This window comes from Coturnix japonica, chromosome 1, assembly GCF_001577835.2.
Source record: "Coturnix japonica isolate 7356 chromosome 1, Coturnix japonica 2.1, whole genome shotgun sequence".
NCBI classification, from domain to species: domain Eukaryota; kingdom Metazoa; phylum Chordata; class Aves; order Galliformes; family Phasianidae; genus Coturnix; species Coturnix japonica.
Window position 1 is genome coordinate 140,191,961 of NC_029516.1, and position 22,740 is coordinate 140,214,700.

Consider the following 22,740-nt stretch of genomic DNA (forward strand, 5'->3'; position numbering starts at 1 on the left):
GAACCCAACCCAACCGAACGGCTTCACCGGCCTATACTTACCCACCCCGTGGGTCTTCGTTCGGCCTTCGTGCACAAAGATTACTAGGGGTTAACCGGTTTGCTTGTGCCCTTATTTTAGGTTCGTCGGTGAAGGGTTTGAGGAGCAGTTTCCACTCCTGGGGCCGCTGAAATCAGCGGGGCGCCTCCCCAGAGAGACTCCTGATCGAATCACCTTCATCCGAGTCACGGCACCAAATTGTCATGAATTAGACCAAATCCGCTTCCAAAAATCAGCGCTCGTCGACCAGCAGAGTCACAGCTCCGTAAGCGGCGCGCACCCTCCACCTGCTGGCTCCCTGCTTTTATAGTCTCTTGGTCCCTCTGATTGGCTGCCGTGTCAGAGCTCTGCCACTGCGCTCCCCTGTTGCCAGGCGCCACCGCTCTCTATTGCTGGGTGCCATCGCTTCACGAGACGGGTCCCCACCCCGAACCCGCCCAATCTGGAGCGGGGGAGCGAAGCGGCGAATACAGGAGCGGCGAAGAGAGGACGCTCAGGCGATCACTTTTTACAGTGGTCATTGGAGTTAAATCCAGTTGGTGGCCTGTCAGGAGTGGTGTCCCCTGGGGCTCAGTACTGGGGTCTCTTCTACTTAACATCTCTATTAACAATCTTGATGATCTTGTAAGTTTGCAGATGACACCAAGCTGGGAGAGAGTGTTGAACTGCCTGAGGGGAGGAAGGCACTACAGAGGGATCTGCATAGACAGGATCAATGGGCCAAGGTGAACAGTATGAGTTTCAGTAGGGCCAAGTGTCAGGTCCTGCTTCTTCGTCACAATAACCCCAATAACTTGTGAAAGTATGTAAGGGATGTGCAAACCTGTAATAAATCATTTGGGTCATTTGCAGCTGAGTCTGTCCCTCAGATGCTGCAAGTATGCTCTTGGCTGCATAAGGTGCTGGCTGGAGGACTGGGCCTAGAGAGTGGTGGTGAATGGAATTAAATCCAGCTGGCGACTGGTCACAAGTGGTGTTCCCCAGGTGTCAGTGCTGGGACCTGTCCTCTTCAGTATCTTTATTGATGACGAGTGATGGCAGCCAACCTCCTGCCTGTATAAAAGCAGCCCTGAAGGAATGCCACAAACAGGGTGTGTAAACACGGGGTGCTCATTAGAAGGGCATATTCGGCATTAGTGTGGACAGTTAATGTGGGTCAAGGAGGGCAAGCAGGGAGGGTTCTCTCTAACTGATTCTGCACTTTGGTTGTAGAGCCAATATTAAGGTAACTCAAATTAGTTTTGATATGTATACATTTAGAGCAGATTACCAGCCTCCTTGCCTGACCACTTTTCACTATTCCCCAGAGCCCCCTCCCCAAACAATGCTGCAAGCTGTACCAAAGCACTAAACAAGTGAGGTATTGAAGGCAAGTCTTTATTCTGTTTTACTACTCAATTTACAACTACTCATGTTAAAAGACTCTTGTTAAAAAAATATTTAATGTAAACAAGGACTGTTTTGTGCAACATGTGCCAACCTATGCATGAAGTACAACTACAGAAGGAGAATGGTCAAATGATTTCCATGATAATTTGTACAGTAGGTTTCTTCTACAAAACAATTATATATGCAAGTTTTCATAAAATAATTTTGATCTAACTGAAGTCTAAAACAGGACAGAATATAACATTTTACTGGGGCAAAGGAATGTCTGTAATTATTTTCATACATACAACCATTTCTGGTGTTATCTTCCCCTTGCATTTAAGGAAATACTCATACATGGTGCAATCAGGCAACTTAGTGATGACACTTATTTTTGTGTTTGTTTTAATCTGTAGTTACTTTAAAAAGCTCTGGTCACAGAACACAGCACTACAAAGAATCACAAGTTTTAATTAAAAGAAAACAAGTCTTAATCATACCTACTGTACAGTTCATAAACGGATTATGATATGGACAGCCCTGCTTCTTACCTATATTGATGCATACTATTATTTTTATTGATCAGACTTAGAAAAATAAATCTTTTGCACATTCCAGAAATCTACAATTCACCACTTCAACTCATTATTCTTAAAAATCATCATTAGAAATAGAAAAGACATAAAATAATAAATATATTTTAAATTGACTGTAAGTTGTCTCGCCTTTGAGCTTCAAACGTCATCATCGGAAGCTCATTTTGAATGCCCTATTAAATATACTAATTTCCCACATGTCCAACTTCATTCTTTATTAAAAATAAAATCCTGTAGAAGTTATCGATTCAGTGCAGTTCACCTTTTATCAGGGCACTGCTTCAAGTTTATCAAGCAGCTCACTCAGGACATCAGGTTCAGTTAGTGATAGGTACACAGTACAGAACTGTTTTGTTGGTTTTTTTTTGTTTTTTTTTTACTTCAAGAACAAGTTATTGTTATTGCGTGTTGTGTTCAGTTTAGAAACCTGAAGGTTTTTTTTAATTATTATTATTTTTTAATTGGATGTATTGATTTTGAAATGTAAGAACTAAAACCAAATACTGTTTAATTGATGAAAGTTTTTCAGGAATTGTTCAGTTCAAACAATGGCTGCACAGAAGTCCCAGTTCTAATACACTGCTTTGTAATGCTATGCAATTCTATTCATATTCACATTTAATTTTTAAAAATGTTTTCAGTCCCCTTAACACTTAGACGTGACCAACTATTTCAGGCTTAGTGCGTCAATAGCCATGCATTTGTCAGTTTGAGACAGGCCTTTCCATGGGCTGCTGCTCAGAACTGGAAGCAGTATTTCCATCCAGCATCCTGGGATTGGTTATCCTCGCTACAAGAAGAAACACACACTACTTCAGCTGGAGCAACCACTGGAACAGATTCTGAATAATCCACAAAGGTTTACTTCAGAGCTCTACAAATGCAGAAATTTCAGTATTTCCATTACAGTATTTCTCTTTCATTCTCCTTTTTAGTCAGCAGGGCTGGAAGAACACCATACTTATAAGAAGAAATTAATTTGAAAATAACCTTTTAAACAAATACAATCCAATTTAACTAATCTCCCTTGCACATTTTACAGCTCCCTCTTCAAGCTGAAGTTACACCCAGACTTTACAAAAAAAAGCCTCCGCAGAAAGGTAACGGGTAGGAAAAAACCTCAATGATTTCTCTGTACAGAGTTCAGCTTCCTTAATTTTCAAAAGGATCGCTTAATAATACCAATAAGTTTTGTTAACAAGTCCTAAAAAAAAATCACATTTGTTAAAAATTCCCCAAGTATTAACCAATTTATTATGTTTCCATCAGGAAAAACAAAACAGTTTGTACAATCCAGGCAAATGAGATCATATATACGTGTATATATATATATACACATATAAGTATTTATTGGATAACACAATTCAAGTTCTCCATCAGAACTACATACCACTTGTGTGAAATCCCTGAATTTGATTTTCATTTTTATGTTTCCAGGTAGAAATGTTGCAACTTGCATTTTGACAAAATACTGTATGATGCGTTTTCACTTTATGGAAACAGGACTGCTTCTCTGGAGATTTTGCTCCCAGCAACTGATTGTCTTTGTGGTTTAAAACAGAACACTCCTAAGGTTTATAAGGAAAAAGTTGATTTTAAAACCATTTTCACAAAAAAAGACACCCAAAAATCAAGATCCAAACTTACTATGTGAAAATGTCAAGTTATAATTAGTACCTTTGCCTCCTACTTTCCCCTTCTGAGAAGGAGAAACAAAGATTTTTCACTCTGGACAAATCTTTGAGATATAATGTCAGCAAAAACCTCTTTAGACCACATGCTGTGAATGAGCCAGACTGAATTATTTCAGCCAGTGGTTGCTATATGCTTTGTTCTTCCATTCTCTGTGGGTTCTCTGCTGTGAGATTTGAATCAAGCACTTAATGCCATCACACTTAAATTCTAATCAGAGTGAAAATTTGGGCTTAATCAGGATCAAGAAATGGAAAGTTTAGCCATGGGAGAAGCCAGTTAGTTGCATGGCACCAGTGACTCTGTACAATAGGTTTGACAGAAGACAGTTGATATTGAAGGATATATTCACACACAATTTATACCCAATGGGATGATTAGGATAAGACCTCAGAGTTAGCAGCTATTCTTAGAAGTTGGATTAAAAAATATCCATCTGTTCTTCCTGTATGGGCACAGTTATCCAAATCTTAACTGACCAGAGTCTAAAATTTGGCGTAATTCATCTATGAAACTCCATCAGTCTACTCTCTACCATTGCAAAGCATCAGCTGTTACCATATCAGATACAGGCTTGATAGGCCTAAGTATTTTTATGACTGGTCACTCCCGTCTCCCCTTCCATCAAAGACCATAAATCATGCTGAGCAGTTGACCATAAACTAAATTTATAAGACCACAGTTATGAGGAGATGACCTTTGCTTTTTCCTGCAAAGAAACCAGCCTTGCTTCCCAGTCTCTGGAAGAACTTCCAATTGATCACAAGATTAAGAGCCTTGGAGCATTGCTAGGCTTTTTGTTTTGTTTATTTCTTTTTCTTTGTAGTTAGAAAGGTGAGCCATTACTTGGCTTGTAAGGTACACATTTAAATACGAGTTTTAAAAACGTTGCAATGGAAGAAAAAAATGCAGCAAGAACAGAAACAAGAGTAAAGGCGACTTCAATGCACAATGCATTACAAGCCATGAGCAGCCTCACAGCCTACAGTTGTGCACATACCTCAGTTTCCTCTGAAGCTTCTTTTGACTTTGTCATATAATACTCTAATTTTATTGCCTTGTATTTTGTTACATTATTTGTCCTACTTGTTTTCAACATAGTTCTCAAGATGATGTAGTATTACCATGCTGGGGCTTTTGCTTTTATTTGGGTGCTTTTGTTTGTTGGTTTTTTTTTTTTTTTGGTTTTTTTTTTTCCCCACTTAATTCCCTGAGACTCTTTTCTCTCAGGCTCCTTGAAACAACAAAGTAAGGAATGTACGCATTACATGAGAAGGAAATCACTTCTGCATGATAAGTCAACTCCTACCTTTGTTTTGGGAAGTTGAGATTTAGTCTGAAGTGCGTTAGTGTTCACATCATTCTCTCTGCAACTATTTTCAGCCCCCGCAGCATCCATGATGCTACTTCCACACATCTGGGTATTGTAGCCGCTGTCCACCTGAAATCAAGAAGCTAAATTTTAAAACCAAGCACAATTTACTTGTGCTTTACTTTACTTAAAACCCCTCAGATTTTAAAATGGATGTAATTTGCATCTAATTAACACAACTTAATATATGCTGTGTTCATTTGGTGTGGAAAAAAATATGCAAGTGAATGGAAGATGTTCTAAACATTACACTGAGCTCAGTTTTACAGAGAAGCAAACTTTTTTTTTTACCTGAATACTACTGTTGTCGCATGGAATTGCACTACTTTCTGCAAGAGGTGACATGCACATGCGTGAGTTTTCAATACTGAAAGTAATCCCTGTCATAAAGCTGGTCATTGGTGCATTGCTACTGCCAACTGTTTCTTTTATCCAAGTGTTCTCTGATACTTCAGCTACATCAGCCATATCTACAGTATTGTTTTCCTTCAAGCCTTCTATATCCTGATAGGATGACAGCCTTTGATGACAAGCTTCCGAATGATCTGGTGTAATAGACACTCTTGCTACGACGAGATGTGTACCAGGTACAAAGGTATCGCCATCTTGCTGACAGAAGTCTATTCCATTATCGATTTCTGGGAACTGTGCTTCTGCCAGAGAAGCATTTTCCTTGTCTTCATCCTCATCGTGATTTTCAACAGCAAATGGTATTCTAATGACCGAAGTTTGATACTGGGCAGTTCCTCTACATCCTCCAAGCCTCATAGGAGAACAGTTTTTAATTGGAGAACAACCATCTATATACGGACTTCTTGTACTTGCAGGTGTCATTCTATTTGCAACAGAAGGGATATCTGGAGAACAAAATGCAAGTTTTCTTTGGTCTGTCAATAGTAAAAAAACAACCAACCAAACATTATTCCATTAGATGGATTTATAAGTCATAGTCCTTACAATAATTATAGCCAGCTACACAGTATTTCACAGAGTGCAGCCTCCTTGCTCCAAGGCCCTCAAAAACAATGATCATGGTAATGGGAACTTTTTAAATCCAAATTTTATCACGTTTTTTTTCCTTATTACGTATTTTGCAAGCTATGCCATCAGCTGATGCCTTGCATTTTCAAACAGTGATGCTCTATTCAGTTGACGGTACTGTGTGTGCAGGTTGTTTCTGTGGCTTTTTCAGAATTAATGAATGTAAAGGAACACCATCTATAGGCACGAAAAATAACTTTGAGTAGCAATAAAATTGTCAAAAAAAAAAATAATCAAACAAATGGGAAAATACCAATGCAATCCCTATATATAACAAACTGTACTGAAATAATACAAGGCTCAAGGCAAAATCATGCATAAACATGGCTTAAGTCTTTCCAAGCAATGGATGAAAGATGAGTGGGGAAGATAATAGGGCAGAAGGAAGGAGTGCCATCTAGAGAGACCTTGAGAAATTCAAAAGGTGGGCCCATGTGAACCTAGTGAGGTTCAACAGAGCAAATTGGAAAGTTGTGTGCTTGGGCCACGGTAATCTCATGTGAGCAGACTGGGAGAACTCCTTGAGAGTAGCTTTATGGCAGGGGATTCAGAACTCAATGATCCCTGAGTTCCACCTTCCAACCCACATCATTCTATGATTGCATGAGTCTCTAGAGCAACAACACAGATGTTGTTTTTTCACTTAAAAAAATAAATAAATAATAGTTTTAAATAATCTTGACTGTCATGTGACTTGGTGTGCCAGGCTGTGTGTCTGACTCTGAACAGAAACAAATTCCACTAAGAGCAGAGCTGCTTTAATAATCAAATTATGTAAATCAAGAAAAAATAATACATACAGAAGAAAACCATACCTGACAGTGGTGTATGTCTTATGTGAAAAGCAATGGGTGAAAATGTAGGAGAACCATTACGTGCAGGGGACCCTTCTGGAAACGAGGGACTGGTAATACTTCCCAGACTGTAAGTCCTTGGTCCTCCCTGAATAGGGCTAGATGAAAACTGACCCTTCAATAGCAACAAAAAAGTATATTTTTTACAATGTAGACTTAGACTAACATGCATAAGCCCTCTAACTTAAAAACTTATTATGGCTGTACTGAGGAAATCTAAGATTAGAAGACAACGATCTCTATCTTAGCTTAACTTAGATATCCCAGTTGCAACTTTTCACTTTATGCCAAATAAATTGTCACATTACATCAACGAAGTTAGTTCATAAATACAGCGGATATTACTAACAAGAAGCCTAAATAGCATTTAATTCTTTGCATGGTCAATTGCATCTCACTCATAACATGAAAGATGAAAGCTGACCGCTATTTATATTTAATGGAGTCAATTTGAATTACTTCATGCACAAGCAGATAAAGTTTTTCTCAAGAAGAAAAAATAAATAAAAATGAAAAAAAAGAGACCTTGCATAAAAGCGTGGTGCAAAAAAGAATCACCAAACTGCATAACTGTGTTGTTAACTCAGAGTAGGGTTCACTTAATTTAAGAAGCAGACATTACGTTTTGTGTTCTAATATTTATCTGTTTATCTGAATTCACTGGTCAACGGATAGGGGAAAAGAGCATATCTGGCACTGTGTTCAGAGAACTACTTATATGACAAGTTTATTTCTTCCACCACAAATGTTTATGAGGTACAAGGGATATAATTATATCCCCGTTCATATCAGCTAATATTTTAGTCAGAGTTCATTGATTTAAATAGGTATTTTTTTCCATTTAAACGTATTTTATGAACAAACATAGTTCAGTAGTTTATGTACCAAATCCTATATAATTTTCATAGCAAAAGGAAGTTTAAAACATAATCCCTTCCACAGAGAATAGCAGCACAACGCCATTTGTATTTTTTTATAATTAAAAATCAGTTGCATTCTCTCAAAGCTATTGTTTACATAAATTGTTCTGAAAGTGCAATTCAAAAAACACTGGCCTGATACCTACTCTCCTATAAAGCTTACTACAGAAATATGATTGCCTTGAGTTTGCCAGAAAGCAGAATTGGTACAGCCTGCTGTAAAGAGTTTGTGCCAATGAAGTCACCTCCCATCCATCCCCCATCTGGCTACTTACAGAACTAGATGTTTCCAGGGGGCTTCTGCACCGAACTGGAGATATATCTATTGAGCAAAGCACTCCAAGCGGCTGACTGCTGCATGGATTATGCAAGGAGGGGGACAAACATTCAGATATGTTTCCGTTTTCTTCCAAAAACAGCTTTCTTCTGAGTGATGAAGAGCTCAGATTCTCCTGAGACTGATCTGCAATTTCATCAGTTCTGAAATATTCACCTAGAAATGAAGGGGGGGGCAGTTCTTTTCAGTAAGAATGGAAGAAAAACTTCCACTGTGAAGGCACACATTGCAAAAGTAAAACATTTAATTCAATTTATCAATACAGCAAGAAATTAAACCTAGGGACTGGTTCCAAATGAACATTTGTTACTATACAACAAATCCACTGTCTACCACAGTTCTGTTTCTGACTACTGTTTTAACTTGGAAGAATAGGTTGTTATACTGTATAGGTAAGACAGGACCCTTTTTCAAGTCTCTCATGTGCTTTGATGGTCATAGAATCAACCTGACATTAAAGCAGTTGAAGTTTACAGTAGAAGATCATATCAACAAAAACTCAGGTATCTTGCTCTATCCTGATTTTTTTCTTGTAAGAGAAGTTGTCATGAATTCATTATCTATTCGTTGATGGAAGCATTTTCTAAGATCTAATACTAAAATACTTTGTATGGTTCTGTTAAATAAGTTCATAACACAACCTCACAAATAATTTAACTGGCACAAATAGAGCAGTGAACTTCAATACTGGGACAGAAGCAATCAACCAAACACTCCCGAACTGCCTATTCACATACATAATCTATAAGCACAGACCTTTCCTGACCTATTTCCTGCCTAAGAATGCAACAGCAATTGCTTGAGATAATAGTTATAATCAGACTGTTAATTCTGGACTACTCTCCCTCTCAGGGATCATGGCATTTTTGCTGCCACGTAACTTCTAGTCACAGCTATCAATTTATTAAAAGGCATGGAATTACAGCATAGATTTGCCCAAGGCTGGGCTAGGCTAGGCACCTCACTGACTGCAAGCTCTGAGTAAATTAGCTCTGCAAAGATAAGTAACCCCCTAATTGAAGGGGAAAAAAGCCTTCTTCTCGGTAACTTTCTTGTATTTGATGTTTTTACTGTATTTCCAATTGACCTCCATATCCCTCCGCTCTCAGCTTTATGCCCGCATTCTAATCAAGTGAACTTCCTTAGGCATCCCATGCAACATGCAATAACTACTTTTAAAACCACTTAACATTCCCTTAAAATTCTCATTCATACATTAAGCAAAAACAAGACAAAAACACATCCTCTATTTAGACATCTATAATTAAAGTTAGAAATTGTAACACATACGTACCTAGGATTTTCTCTAAATTAAAATCCACTGGCAAAGACAGTACTGTCTGACAAGCAGCTGCAATGAATTAAACCAACAAAATTGGCATACAGTGATCTTTCAGTAAAACCAGACATAAAAATTTGCTTTTAAATTACATTGTGATTGAGCTATTTAGAAGTTACAGTTGCAATAAGGAAAATTGTTAATTAAGGCTAGGATTCTGATTTGGCAATGCTTTATATAGCATATTCAGGCCTAGAGATAAAATAGAGGGCTACAGCATAGAGGCCTCTGGAGAGTGATTCTTAACTGAAAAAAAGAACTCTGATGAAAGAGAGGATTGAAAATGAACTGGGAGAAAGATCAAAATACCCTGGAGAAAAAACTGCTTATCTAAAATGAGACAGCAGAAATCTTAAGATGTGTTTTCAACTATTTATTTGGCAGAGAGAATAACCAAGATTCTCATACTTGAAACACGTTAAAGCCTTTGCAAAACTGCAATCTCCCCCAATTCTCCAAACTTATGTGCAACATTTTTAATTCAGAATATAGTGTATATATATATGTGGACTTGAGAAAAAAATGTGTTCTACTGAGGATTTTTTTTAACTTCTGGAAAAACATACACCAATATAACAGAAGTAAATTACTACAGGAAACAGATAAAAGTTAGTAGTAATATACTGCTCAAGAATAGTTATTTCTACATTAATATTAACAACAACAAAAAATTAATTCCCTTTTCAGATTAAATAGTCATAAAAAGAGGTCATTACACTTCAGAGAAAACCTGTAATTTCAGACAATGCTTTTTACTCACCATTGCTTTTCCCAGGCAAAGTTAGCTGTCTTCCAATTGGAGAAATGTTATTTAGATCTATAGCTGTAAAACAGGTAAGAAATTTAAGCGTAAATTGCATACAGCTTTGAAACGTAGCAGCATTAAGTTACTGTACTTGATACAGAAGTAGTTGCAAAGTTTGTGTAGTCATATTAAGTCTTGGGAGAGACTAGAAAGGTACACACACACACAAAAAAAAAAAGTTGGAATTGTAGTTGCTGAACAGAATTCCAGCACCTGTCTGGAGGCTGTATGAAGGAACATCAACCTTGCCCAAAACTTTGCCCACTCCTCTACCTTGGATAGGCTGTTTTCACGCAAACACATCTGCAGAAAATCATGCAGTTTGGACTTGAAGACAAAAACAATCTACCACTCCATCCTTTGTATACAGCTAAGAAACACAAAATTGTTTATTTCACCACTCACTTCCCTAGGTTTAGGTTTGTGCCCTATGTCCTTTACTCAGTAATTGATTATTTGAAAACTGACAACTAAAAATGCACCATCCACAAGGTGCAAAATCAGCAAAATATCCTAACGGTTTATCCTTTGTCAAAACTTGCAAGAAATAATTTAAAAAAATAAATAGTTTTTTTGTCAAATGGTACTTCATAGCCAACACTTGTCCAGCTTCTGATTTGTTCACTATGCAATCTGTTGGTTGTGTATAAAACCTTACAACATAAATACTAAAACCAAGTAACAGCATATATTGAATAAGTTTAGTAAAATGTACAACACTACTTGCACTGACAGTGAGAAAGCAGAGGGCCCCCAGTACAGGAATAATGTGGAGCTCTTGGAACATGTCCAGAGGGCCACTAAGATGATCAGAGGGCTGGAGCATCTCTCCTGTGAGGAGAGGCTGAGGGAACTGGGCTTGTCTAGCTTGAAGAGAAGGCAACAGGGAGACCTCATTGTGGCCTTCCAGTACTTGAAGGGAGCACATAACTAAGAGGGGGAATGGCTGTTTATGAGAATGCAGAGTGATAGGACAACAGGGAACGGTTTAAAACTGAGACAGGGGAGGTGTAGGTTAAATATTAGGAGGAAATTTTTTCACTTAGAGGGTGGTGATGCACTGGAACAGGTTGCCCAAGGAGGTTGTGGATGCCCCATCCTTAGAGGCATTCAAGGCCAGGCTGGATGTGGCTCTGGGCAGCCTGGTCTAGTGATTGGCAGCCCTGCACATAGCAAGGGGTTGAAACTAGATTATCATTGTGACCCTTTTCAGTCCAGGCCATTCTATGATTCTATGCAGACATGGAAGGGGAAAAAAAAAAAAAAAAAAGAGACAGAACAGCTGGCTATTCTCAATATTGTCTCAGCAGTTATGCCTGTATGAAGCTGACTGAAGAAAGGTTAGGACAGGAAAAAAAGAATTAAGAACAGGATCAAAAAAAAGTACATAGGAAAAAAACATGTAAGATTCTGGATGCATAAATGATATTCAAACTAAGAAAGCACTTGAAGAGAACTGCTAGAAGTCCATCAGTTGTGCCACCTCTTAGCACTGCTTCTGGAAATTTAAATTGAGGTTGGGAAAAAAAAATAAAATAAGAGTACTGAATAATTTTTCCCAGTGCTGGATAACTTTGAGCGGACAGATGAAAACTACTTACATTTTGCTGAATTAAACTGAGAAACTTGCTTGCCTTCATGTTCAGTCCAAGGAGAAGGAACTATGAGGCTCTTTGTGAAAAACTAGATTAGAAAAAACATACTAACGTTTTTAAGAATCATGAACTCCCAACTTATATTTAGATCAGTATTCTGAGTTTAAAAAAAAAAGCATATCTTTAACTACTCACAAACCCACACTTATGAGTTTTAACTCTGCCTTCCCCAAAACCCATAAGGCAGTTTTCTATCTAATATAATTCCATTATTTCAAGTCCATAAGCATTAAAGAAGAGCGATTTGAAAAAGACCCTCATGTTCTGTAAGGCACATACCACCTCAGAACTTTCAGGCCTGCAGAATGAAAACTGTACAGAAGTTTCATTTAATACTAATTACTCATCCAAAAATGCAAATGACTCCTATAGTACTTTGCACAGTACCATACTAGCAGAGTAGTTCAGCATAAGTCTTCTCAAATTTCAGTTTGAAAAATTGTTGTACTTTAATTACTGAACTATTCTGAGGAAGTATTGAAGGAATTCTGCATTAACAGAAAAAGTGGATGACCAAGGCTTTTTGGCAATATTTCAAATGTGCTTGGATAAACCAGCTAACAGTGAAATATATATGAGCACTGACCCTTAAAGTTTGTTTTTTTAGTTTGCTGTTTTTTTGTCAAAGTAGAAGCCATACCTGCTATCACAGCTACATACACATGGCAAGTTCTGTTCTCACAACAGAAGTTAGACTTAACAAGAAAACTCAGTTTGAAAGATGCAACTAGCTACCCACAGTATGAATGTTACCCATTAGAGACAGAGTTGCAGGCTGTTTTTGTATCTTACAATGAATCTTTTTAAAATGCAGATTTAAAGCAATAGAGTAGGTTAGGAAATACTGCTTCTCCTGAAGAGTGGTCAGGCACTGCAATGGGCTGCCCAGGGAGGTGGTGGAGTCACCAACCCTGGAGGTGTTCAAGGAGCGTTTAGATGTTGCACTGAGGTGGATGGTTGGTGGTCTTTTCTAACCTTGGTGACTCTAAGAATCTGAGACATAAGCCAAATAAGCAAAACACGTAACAACCATAAAAAACACAAAAAAAACAAAAAAAGTTACCAAGCATCCGCTACATGCTTTTTTTCTTTTTTTTTTTTTTTTTTAAAGCAGTGAAAAAATCATAAATTAACCAACATTAACAATTCCTGGAGGGGAAAAATAAAAACACAAAAACAACCACACCATTCAACCATTATTTTAACCTCAAGTTACAATTATTTCTGGTTTACCTTAGAGCTACATTCCCCTTAGCTAAATAACACAAAAGATGCAAAATCTGCTGTTTCAACATGTTTACAGGCATGTAAAAGAAGACAGAAAACAAAAGAGCATTCCAGCAATACTGCTGCAAGGGATTAGGAAGCAAAAACTACTTTCTTACCACTCAGTAAAAGACTGTAGGCCTCTGGACTTTGAAGTTCTATAATCAACATGATTTTTTTTTTCTTTTTTAAAGGTATACAGCTAAAATAAACCAGCATTTATTTTTTTTTAAGTACAGAAAGTTTTATTACCTCCTCAATTGCTTTTTGCCTCCTCTCTTCGGTCTCCTTATCAATTCTAAGGAACAGCAACAAAAAGGCAATTAAATTACCAAAAATCACAATTTGAAAAAGAAAAAAACTGAAGTTCAACCATGTTTGTAGACTGAAAGGTGATTACAGTGAGAGGGGGATTGGTCTCTTCTCACTGGTGACAGGAGGAGGAGAAATGGCCTCAAGTTGCACCAGGGGAGGTTTAGGTTGGATATCAGGAAAAACATCCTTACAAAAAGGGTTGTTAAGCACTGGAATAGGTTTCCCAGTGGGGTGGTTGATTCACCATCCCTGGATGTGTTTAAATCTGTTTGGATGTGGTGCTCAGGGACATGATTTAGCAGAGGGTTGTTAGTTAGAGTAATATGGTTAGATCGTGGTAGGAATTTATGATCTTTAACATCATTTCCAATCTGAGCAATTCTGTGATTTGAGAAAAACGTGATAAACAAAATTGAACCCCATCTTAAAATATTTTAGTTACAAGCAATGAACTCATACCATAAACTTAGAAACACACAAGTACTTACAATTCCTAAGTACTGATTCACCGTCCTATTTACTTCTTATACTATCAAGCTTTTTAGCAGAACAAAAAGTCAATAATAATTGATTTTCCAAAATAATCCATCTAATTATGTTGAATTTTTCAGATAAAAACCTTTTACTGCTGAAGTTACTGTGAAATTAAGCTTACAAAATCAGAAGGATTTGCATTTACTTCAGCCATCTCCAAATGATGTATCACGCTCTACATTTCTACTTACTTTATGGTCACATTGAAATCTTACTTTCAGGGCTTTTTTTTAAATAAGCTTCAAAGAGATTACAATGAACACTCATAATCTTAGGAAGATTAATCACATGATACTTTCATGCATAATTAGTATCCCAGAGAGCATCACTTTAGAAATCATTCAGATAACAGAGATTACTTGCTAAACCAACACATACAGGTATACCTGTACATAAAATTTCTCATAGCCCTCTTTGATGGGAATCAGACTTTGAACAGATCTGCAATACTTTGAAATGCTATCTTCAGTTCTGTTGGATAATGCTGAAGACACTATGAATGACATTGACAAGACACATTGAATGACAGTTCAATGAAGACACTTGCCCCAAATTCCACTGTCATACTAAAAGAACATGCATACAGTCAGTGTTTATGCACAGTGGATCACAATTAATAAGCCTCTCTACAAGCCAGATTTCAAAGGAGAAACAGTGAAACTGGGAATAACATCTCCTTCTACAAGTGCTGGCTGATGCAGCAGATGGGATGGATTTTCTTTAGTGCATAACTGCAGAAAAATAAAATGAAAATGCCATTGTGCATTCAGCAGGAGTAATACTGAGCCAGACTCACACACAGCTTCAAGAAACAGACCACAATATGCAGCACACAAAACAGGAGAGATTTTTCCTTTTTAAGCAATACTTAAAACAACTTATCATCCAGCTTAGAAACATTTGACTTTTAAGGACAGAACTTAAAAAGGAAAGTTCCTGTTCAGGACTGTGTCAAATTCATTATCAGTCAATTTTTTATATGCCTGCTACTTCTCTCTGACAGAAAAAGGTGCTTCCAATCTCTCTACAAACAATGCAGTAGGCATATAGCATAGATGGCCAGTTCACAAAAACAGTTATATTGCACAAATCTAAGTCTACACAAGATGCACATTCAGACTTATGCTATGTACCTTAAAATGAGTCACCATACAGTTTTATATGCATTCAATCACGTACTCAGAAATAACCTCATCTGTCCATACGACACTGAAATAGGCAGCCATGGCCAAAGCACATCTGGACAGACTGAACACAGCAGGTATGAAGTAATGGGGCAGACTGAAAGGACCCACTGAGACAACACATGTTTATGTTTCAAATACAACAGTGCATGAATCCTTGTGAACAACTTTGATAAATCCCTTGTAGAAGGCCCCATTGGAGCTGCACAATTCCACTGTCAGCTCCTCCATGTTGCGAGCACAAAGGTTGAGGGAACTGGGTTTGTTTAGCTTGGAGAAGAGAAGGCTCTGGGGAGGGGGAACAGCTGTTTACATGGGAGGACAGTGATAGGACAAGGGGGAATGGTTTTAAACTGTGACAAGAAGGTTTAGGTTAGATATTCGGAGGAGGTTTTTCACTTAGAGGGTGGTGACACACTGGAACAGGTTGCCCAAGAAGGTTATGGATGCCCCATCCCTGGAGGCATTCAAGGCCAGGCTGGATGTGATTCTGGGCAGCCTGGTCTGGTGGTTGGCAACCTTGTACATAGCAGGGAGGTAGAAACTCAATAATCATTGTGGTCCTTTTCAACCCAGACCATTCTATGATTCATTCTACGATTCTATGTCTATTGGCCACAGCACTAACCATCAGCTAAACTGTCACCTAAGGTGCATTAGTGTCAAATACCCTCCCTCAATAAGATCCATGACTACTACCAAGCCTGTTTTACTTCAGTCATTTGCTGTACCCATAGAAAGACTCAAAGAAAGGAAAGTTAAGATAAAGACCCTCAAATTATTCTAAGTAACTAGTAGTCTTCTCAAAAAGAGCAAGATTATTGGCCTTTCCTCCCTTATGTTAATTCCAGTCTGTACCTTTCAAATAGTACTGCCTTTGCCAGCTCTATCCTTCTGCAGGCATCCCAAAGATACTTATGCTTCGCAAGTCCCAATACTGTACACTCCAAGAAGATAAATAGTACTGTGACAAGAAGAAGGAGATACAGCCAGATAACAGTTATTGGCAAGGCATTTTTCTTGCTTCTGCTGACTGCTGTGTCTGGCTGCCCTCCAAACTGCAATCAGAGAGATCTGCAGTTCTTAAAATGAAAAAACAGCAACCAGAAGTGGCTTCATCTAAATACTATATTCACATCAGGAATAAGAAAATGTATGTTGAAAAACCTGAATGAAGGTTCTTTAACAATGTAAGAAATGTCACTAAAGCAAATGAACAGTGTTCTGCTATTCAAGCTAAATCAACAGCATAAAGACAGATGGTAAGTTACCTAGCGTGACTCAAATACATTGCTTGGCGTCGGATATCTTCTGAGTCAATTTCCACAGGATTTATTAGAGCAAGCTGATCAATAGACCACCTAAATTTTCCTGGTGTCTGAAAAAAAAAGAAATAGTCACGTGAATACTTGCTGGTCTGATAATGTTTTTTTAAAAAAGGCAACTAATTCAGACTTTTTTTTTTGTCTTGATGGTGGAATTAAAATTAATTATGAGATAATATTAAGCAAAAGAGTACTACAAACAATTAATAACTGAAGTGTCATGTTATTCCCCCTCCATTTCTGAGAACAGGCCTACTACAGATCTGAAACATGGGATTAAGTTTAGTTGCTTCTCCATGGCCACAATGAAAACTGTGGCTCCCTGAAAGCACTTCAATAATCATCCAAGCCAGGATATCGAAATAATACAGCAACCTTCCTTTTACTTTACATTTCAAAGGAGACAGAGGACAGTCTAGAAGCAGGCCACAAAGGGCACTGTCAGGCATAGATCATAAGATCCAGTTTGGGAACAAAGCAGTCTCATCCATTGAAGTAGCACTTCAGTACAAAATAGTGAGCAAGTAGCACTTAGAAAAACGATCTAACAAAACACTGTCTTTTTAATCTCATTATCAAGGTGCGAAGACCAAATTACAGCGTTAGCATTAAAAGAAGCTTACTGAGGTAAATGAAAGAACCACAAAACACCCCAAGTTCTTTGGGTTTGCATACATTAAATCAAGTAAATACACTGTGTTACGTGTTTTTATGTGTCGGCACTACATAGAACAGAAAATGAGCTCTTACAGATGAAGATTTTGTTGATTTGAAGACGGAAGGACTGGAGACAATCTGCTCCTGAAGGGTGCAATAATCGCTGGGGCTTTCGAAAGGATTCAGAACTGTGACCCGCCCAGGAGTTTCGGGGCTGATCTGCATTTGGGCTTCTTCTGTATCGCCCATAGCAGTGAAGCTGTGCCTGGGGAAGAGAAACAGAAGGAAATGTGAGGGGAGGAAATTACCATTCTGACTCGTTAGGGTCATTCTAAGAATTTCAACCCATGACCGGTCATTCAGAAGAGACAGAAAACTCATAACGGCAAAGCAGATTTTGGCTTGGACCAGTGAGAAGCAGATAAACGAGGCTGGTACAAAGACGGAGCCTAGAAAGCAAAGCCAAAGGAAACGAGGTACTGGAAACCAGCATGGAGGAAACCAATCGCGTTCGTGCCAGGTGCTCCCGTACCGAACGGCGGGGCCTCAGAGGAGTTGTCAGCCCCACAGCGAGGCGGCTCCCCGCTCCTCACAGGCCGAGGAACGCACACAGCGAGCAGCAGAGGCCTAAAGCCACGTATTCACGGGACAGCTGTACCAAGGGCCGCCACCACGCCACCACCCCCCCACTCCTCAGGCCCAGCTACCGAAGCCCCGCTGCCGCGACGCGCACTCATACCCGACTCCAATTAAAACTGCCCGCCTCCGCCGAGCCGGGCGGCTCTTTAACCACCTCCCGCCCCTTCCCGAATTCTGCCCAATCAACGCGCGCCGCAGCCGCCGGCGAACCAATCGTAGGCTCCCCTCCGCTCACGAACGGGCCAATCGCATGCAGAGCCGCTGCACAAATTCGAACGTTAGCCCGCCCCCCACCTTCCTGCTGTGAGCGGGAGGTTCCGCTTGGGCCTGGTGCGGAGTCCCGGAATCACGTGAGGTTGGGGTCGCTCCTTCTGCTTCCGGGTGGGCGGTCGCCATGGCGAGCAATGCCGCCAGCCTCAACGCCGTGAGGGAGACGATGGACGGTACGAGGGAGGGGCGGGAGGGGCCAGTGGGGTTGGGGATGCGGCACTTGTTTGTAGATACATTGGTTTGCTTGAGGTTCCATAACTGCCACTTCCATGCTGTACAGTAGAAATTCAGCTTTGATTAATAACTTCTTTGATCGCTGTTGGGGCTAATTTGCTTTCTTTTTCCTTGCAGTTCTGTTTGAGATTTCAAGAATATTAAATACTGGGTTGGATATGGAGACCTTGTCTATTTGTGTGCGGCTTTGTGAGCAAGGCATCAACCCAGAAGCACTGTCTTCTGTCATTAAAGAACTGCGTAAGGCTACAGAAGCTCTAAAGGTAATGCCATTCCCTAAAAAGCACACGGTTTTAAAAGAATCAAATCTTTGGTTCAATTTGCTGTGCTTCTTTTCCTTTAAAATTAAGAAAAAAATCAACAAAACAGATTTCTCTTCTTGGTGCTTTCAGCCACTATTTCCCTTTATCTGCTTCATGTCCTGACTGGACTGTAGCTTTCTTCTTCAGCCCATATCAGCTCCTTATACACCCTCAGGCCTCATAGTATGTATCACAGAATTATCAAGGTTGGAAAAAGACCTAGAAGATCATCCAGTCCAACCATTACCAATACTTCCCAGCTAAATCATATTCATCAACACAACATCCAAATGTTTCTTGAACACTCCCATGGTTGGTGACTCCACCACCTCCCTGGCAGTGCATTCCAATGCCTGACTACCCTTTCTGTAGCAACACTTGTGAACAAGTTCATGAAGCTGTTGTGGCTAACAGTCTCCACACATTGCTGTCACCTCATTAACCTGTGCTTTACGTCTCTCCAAAGACAAATCACAGCATTTCATGGTGTGTGTGCATTGTAAGTACTAAAGTATAAAAAGCCACATGTAACTATTTGGTTAATAGGGAAAATAACTATAGTTAAAAAATTCTCATTTGCCCTTTAAAGGATTTTGATGCTTTGCTGTCTACCTAACCATCATGATTCCTTCTCCACTACATCTTATGTTGTTTATTTATCTGTTTTTGAAGGCTATGTTCTGATTCTTAAAGAACTCAGCTTTCAGATTTTACAATCAGACTTTTTTTTTGCATAATTTAAATTTTTATTTTATTTTTTTATAATTTCAAACTCTTCTATACTTGTGTGTATTTTTTATTTGTGTATGTGCTTAAATGTGTGTACACAAGCTTAATTGTGCATATACATTGTTGAGGGATGTTCTATTTCTTTTCTATTTTTTATGTCTTACTTGTGTTGCTTTCATTTCTCTTTTTATCTCATATCTGGGCTTCAAATCTACAACATAAATGATGTCTGCTTTTGGTGACAAATTTTTTTTTTTCCCTAGGCTGCTGAAAATATGACAAGCTGATGTGATAGAATCCTTCTTCATGAGAAGAGTTCGAAGTTGTAGAGCTGATAAAGAATTTGAACATTGGCTGCTACTTAGAAATACGAAGTCAAATTATATCTGGAGGTTTCAGAGTATCTCTAAGTCATCTTGAAAAAGGCAATGTATGGAAGAGCTTAAAGTTGGGTTTTCTTAAATAGGCCCACCAGTAATCTTACCACACTTGAATACTTGGTTATTTTTATGAACCAGGGGTGAATTTTAGTGTAACTGCCCTTCAGCATGTAGGATTTTTAAACAGTGTCAGAGATTGAAGGTTTGCTGAAATTACTAGTGTGTAACAGTGAATGTTATCACGAATATGGCTTGTTAACGCATTCTTTAGAAGTGCTATTGTGTTCTGTTTATTCCTGTTGTACTAGTGTGAAAATATGTGGATGCTTTTATCTGTGGTAAAGGTAGGAAAGAAGTCCCTATTGAGCTGATTTTAATTAGAGTACAGATGATGACTTAAATGACTTAAGTCATGTTCTGAAAGTAAGAAATAAAGCACTTTTGATTATCAAGATAATGACTTGTCCTTCTAATTCTGTTGGAAAAAGAGTTTTTAACTTGTTTTAGAAAGGAATTTGGATGTATGTAAATTTGACATGTAGATAACGTGGAATATCAAATGCTGTTTGCGTATGTTCTGAACACTCAACCTGAAAATATTAAGCATATATTGTTAATTACTAGTCAAAGCATCTTACAAGTAGGGGCTGATTTAGTTGTGTTAAACAGTCACTTGGTGTAGGGGAGTCTTCTCCTTCAGCACAAACAATATCCACTGATGCAAAAACAAATCTTTCTAGTGTATGCATTAAGCTACTGAACAAATTATCATTCAGTGAATCTTTTGCATCCAGGAGTTATGCTTCTTCATAGGAAGAAAATTTTCTTGTGTTTGTCCTCTGCTGCTGTTTTAGCTTTTCCAATTTTTTGTTAGACTGTTTTCTAAGTAGTGGTGTTAATAGAACCCAAAGCAGGCTGACAGGGGAAGCACACGTAATAAAGATTCAAGGTTCATCTTTTGTGCGGACGGAAAAGTTCTTTTGAGTTTACATCACACATTACTCTATCTGGGTCACAGCTTTAGAAAACATGATAAATATCTTTTATTTCCTATTACTCTGGCCAAGAAATCACTCCAGAAAGGTGTAGAATCTGTGTTAAAACTTCTGAATACTGTGTGTAATGTTTTCAAAAGTATTAAAGAATCTACTGTATGGAAAGATTGACAATAAATGTATCCTAGAAAAATGTGAGAAATCAGCAAAGACTGAAAATGTTAAAATACTTAAAACAAATAAGCAGTTGGTTATTTCACGTTTAACTGGACTCAGTGCTGCATGTCAAAACCAGAAAAGTATTCTTGCAGTGTTGACAGGTTGTCATTTGTTTCTGAAGAGAATTGCGGAACTAAAATTTAAACAGCAAATGTATCCTCAATGCTTCTGAAATTAGAGTGCTTGTGCATTGGCAGTGTATTTTTCAGTTCCCAGATGTTTAGGTAATATAGTAATTCTGATGGCTTCCCTTGCCACTCCTATTCATCACTTTACTGCTGAAAATACACAAATGTTTCTAACTTCTGTTACATTTATTGTGGTTTCAGTGTTGATTTTATGTCCCTGAAATGTTTATAATCAGCTTGCAAATGCAATATGAGTGCAGTGCTGCCTAGGTAAGTTGTGCTTGCCATTTTAGCATTGATGAACTTGGTTTTTACGCACTTAAGCCTTTTTCCAGGACACTATGTCTCAAGCAGAATTATAGAATCAGGGCATGTTTTAGACATTCAAAACTTAATTTGACAGATATAAAATTGTATATAATACTTTTCTTATCACATAGAGCAAGTGGTAATGTTTAACTTAAATGTAGGGAGTCAAACACCTTGAAGTCTTGAAAACAAGAATAGCTATACTGGTTCCAGCTAAAGGTTTTTTTTAACACAATAGCTTTTCTTCTATAGTCAAAAGCAGATGCCTGAGGAAGAATAAGAACAATGCAAGCATGTTTGGTTCTTTTCCTTCTGTATTCTAGCTTCCAAATGTCTTCTATTCCAGGCTTTCCTGGACATCATATGGTTTGTCTATTAGCAATCTCTAATGCTGTTTTTTCCAGTACTTGTCAAGTTTCCCTATGACTGTATATGCTTCTTGAATAAAAACAGCTTGTATCAAATGATGTCTGTGACACAGGGAACTGTTGCCATTTGTTTATTTTGAACCTGATTTTTACTATCCTTATGTTCCTATGCAGTAGACATTTTAAGTATGGTGGTTGTGCCAGTCATGATTCTGCAGGTATAAAATTTACATTTAAATTTCCTCTTGGTTCTACTGTAACTAATGCTGAAATATGTTAATTTAAATATTCTTTGGCTGCTCAGAGGTGTGGAATAACTTCTGCATTTGAAACTTTTCTGTCTCCTTTTTTGAGAAGGGAACCTTTAGATATGCAGACTGGCCTATTCACTCTTTTAATTCCCTTCCTAGGATCCATGTGTACCCCTTTTTTTTTATCTATACTGAGCTTTGTCTGCCATTTTATTTCCTAATCAGTGTCATATTTTTGGAGTATCTCACAGTTTTCCTGTGGTTTTACTGTTCTAAGTGCTATATGTAGCATAGCTGTGAGAGCTTAAGCACAGTCATGAGTTTCATGGGAACATAGGTGGGTTCTTTAATTACTGTTCATTATTACTTACAGGTGTCTGTGTGAAATGGAGGTAAGGTATGTTTGAATTTATGAAGGACAGTTTTGTATTAAAGTTGTTGGCGTAATTCAATAAAAACAGAAATGCATTGGGTTGTTACCTCTTTTGCTGTCCTGTTGGATATGAAATAAAAATGTCATTAAAAATATAAAAGAACAAATGCTTAGTTTTCAAAAAATGGTAAATTGAGAAGGATTTTTTGGAAGAACATCAGTAGTTGCTCCAATGAAAGCGTTT

General features: G+C 38.2%; 2 protein-coding genes across 6 annotated transcripts; one reads left to right on the plus strand and one right to left on the minus strand.

The window, feature by feature from the left end:
* Positions 1 to 1,395: 1,395 nt before the first annotated feature.
* Positions 1,396 to 18,122, minus strand: BORA (BORA aurora kinase A activator). 5 transcript variants are annotated; one of them, XM_015851651.2, is made up of 13 exons: positions 18,039 to 18,122; positions 17,393 to 17,564; positions 16,589 to 16,695; positions 13,537 to 13,582; positions 11,965 to 12,046; positions 10,319 to 10,381; positions 9,514 to 9,570; positions 8,158 to 8,375; positions 6,924 to 7,077; positions 5,359 to 5,924; positions 5,005 to 5,136; positions 3,394 to 3,571; positions 1,396 to 2,793 (listed from the first exon to the last, which is right to left on the minus strand). In XM_015851651.2, exons 2-13 carry the CDS (start codon positions 17,546 to 17,548, stop codon positions 2,708 to 2,710), a joined length of 1,845 nt encoding a protein of 614 aa, XP_015707137.1. In that variant the 5' UTR covers positions 17,549 to 17,564; positions 18,039 to 18,122; the 3' UTR covers positions 1,396 to 2,707. The 5 variants fall into 5 exon arrangements, with proteins under 5 accessions (XP_015707137.1, XP_015707140.1, XP_032297955.1 ...); XM_015851654.2 differs by having other exon boundaries at positions 5,359 to 5,954; XM_032442064.1 differs by lacking the exon at positions 18,039 to 18,122 and adding an exon at positions 18,007 to 18,028 and having other exon boundaries at positions 5,359 to 5,954.
* Positions 18,123 to 18,231: 109 nt separating this feature from the next.
* MZT1 (mitotic spindle organizing protein 1) lies at positions 18,232 to 21,971 on the plus strand. The gene is made up of 3 exons (XM_015851655.2): positions 18,232 to 18,381; positions 18,560 to 18,705; positions 19,737 to 21,971. Exons 1-3 carry the CDS (start codon positions 18,333 to 18,335, stop codon positions 19,758 to 19,760), a joined length of 219 nt encoding a protein of 72 aa, XP_015707141.1. The 5' UTR covers positions 18,232 to 18,332; the 3' UTR covers positions 19,761 to 21,971.
* Positions 21,972 to 22,740: the final 769 nt, after the last annotated feature.

Excerpts from the sequence above, each read along its gene's own strand:
- BORA (XM_015851654.2), bottom strand. The coding sequence starts at position 17,548 with ATGGGCGATACAGAAGAAGCCCAAATGCAGATCAGCCCCGAAACTCCT. Across the intron at positions 9,571-10,318 it reads TTTGCCTGGGAAAAGCAATG|CTGCTTGTCAGACAGTACTG; the intron begins GTGAGTAAAAAG and ends AATTCATTGCAG. Across the intron at positions 2,794-3,393 it reads TCAGGGATTTCACACAAGTG|CGAGGATAACCAATCCCAGG; the intron begins GTATGTAGTTCT and ends TTCTTCTTGTAG.
- MZT1 (XM_015851655.2), top strand. The coding sequence starts at position 18,333 with ATGGCGAGCAATGCCGCCAGCCTCAACGCCGTGAGGGAGACGATGGAC. Across the intron at positions 18,382-18,559 it reads CGTGAGGGAGACGATGGACG|TTCTGTTTGAGATTTCAAGA; the intron begins GTACGAGGGAGG and ends TTTTCCTTGCAG. Across the intron at positions 18,706-19,736 it reads AGGCTACAGAAGCTCTAAAG|GCTGCTGAAAATATGACAAG; the intron begins GTAATGCCATTC and ends TTTTTTCCCTAG.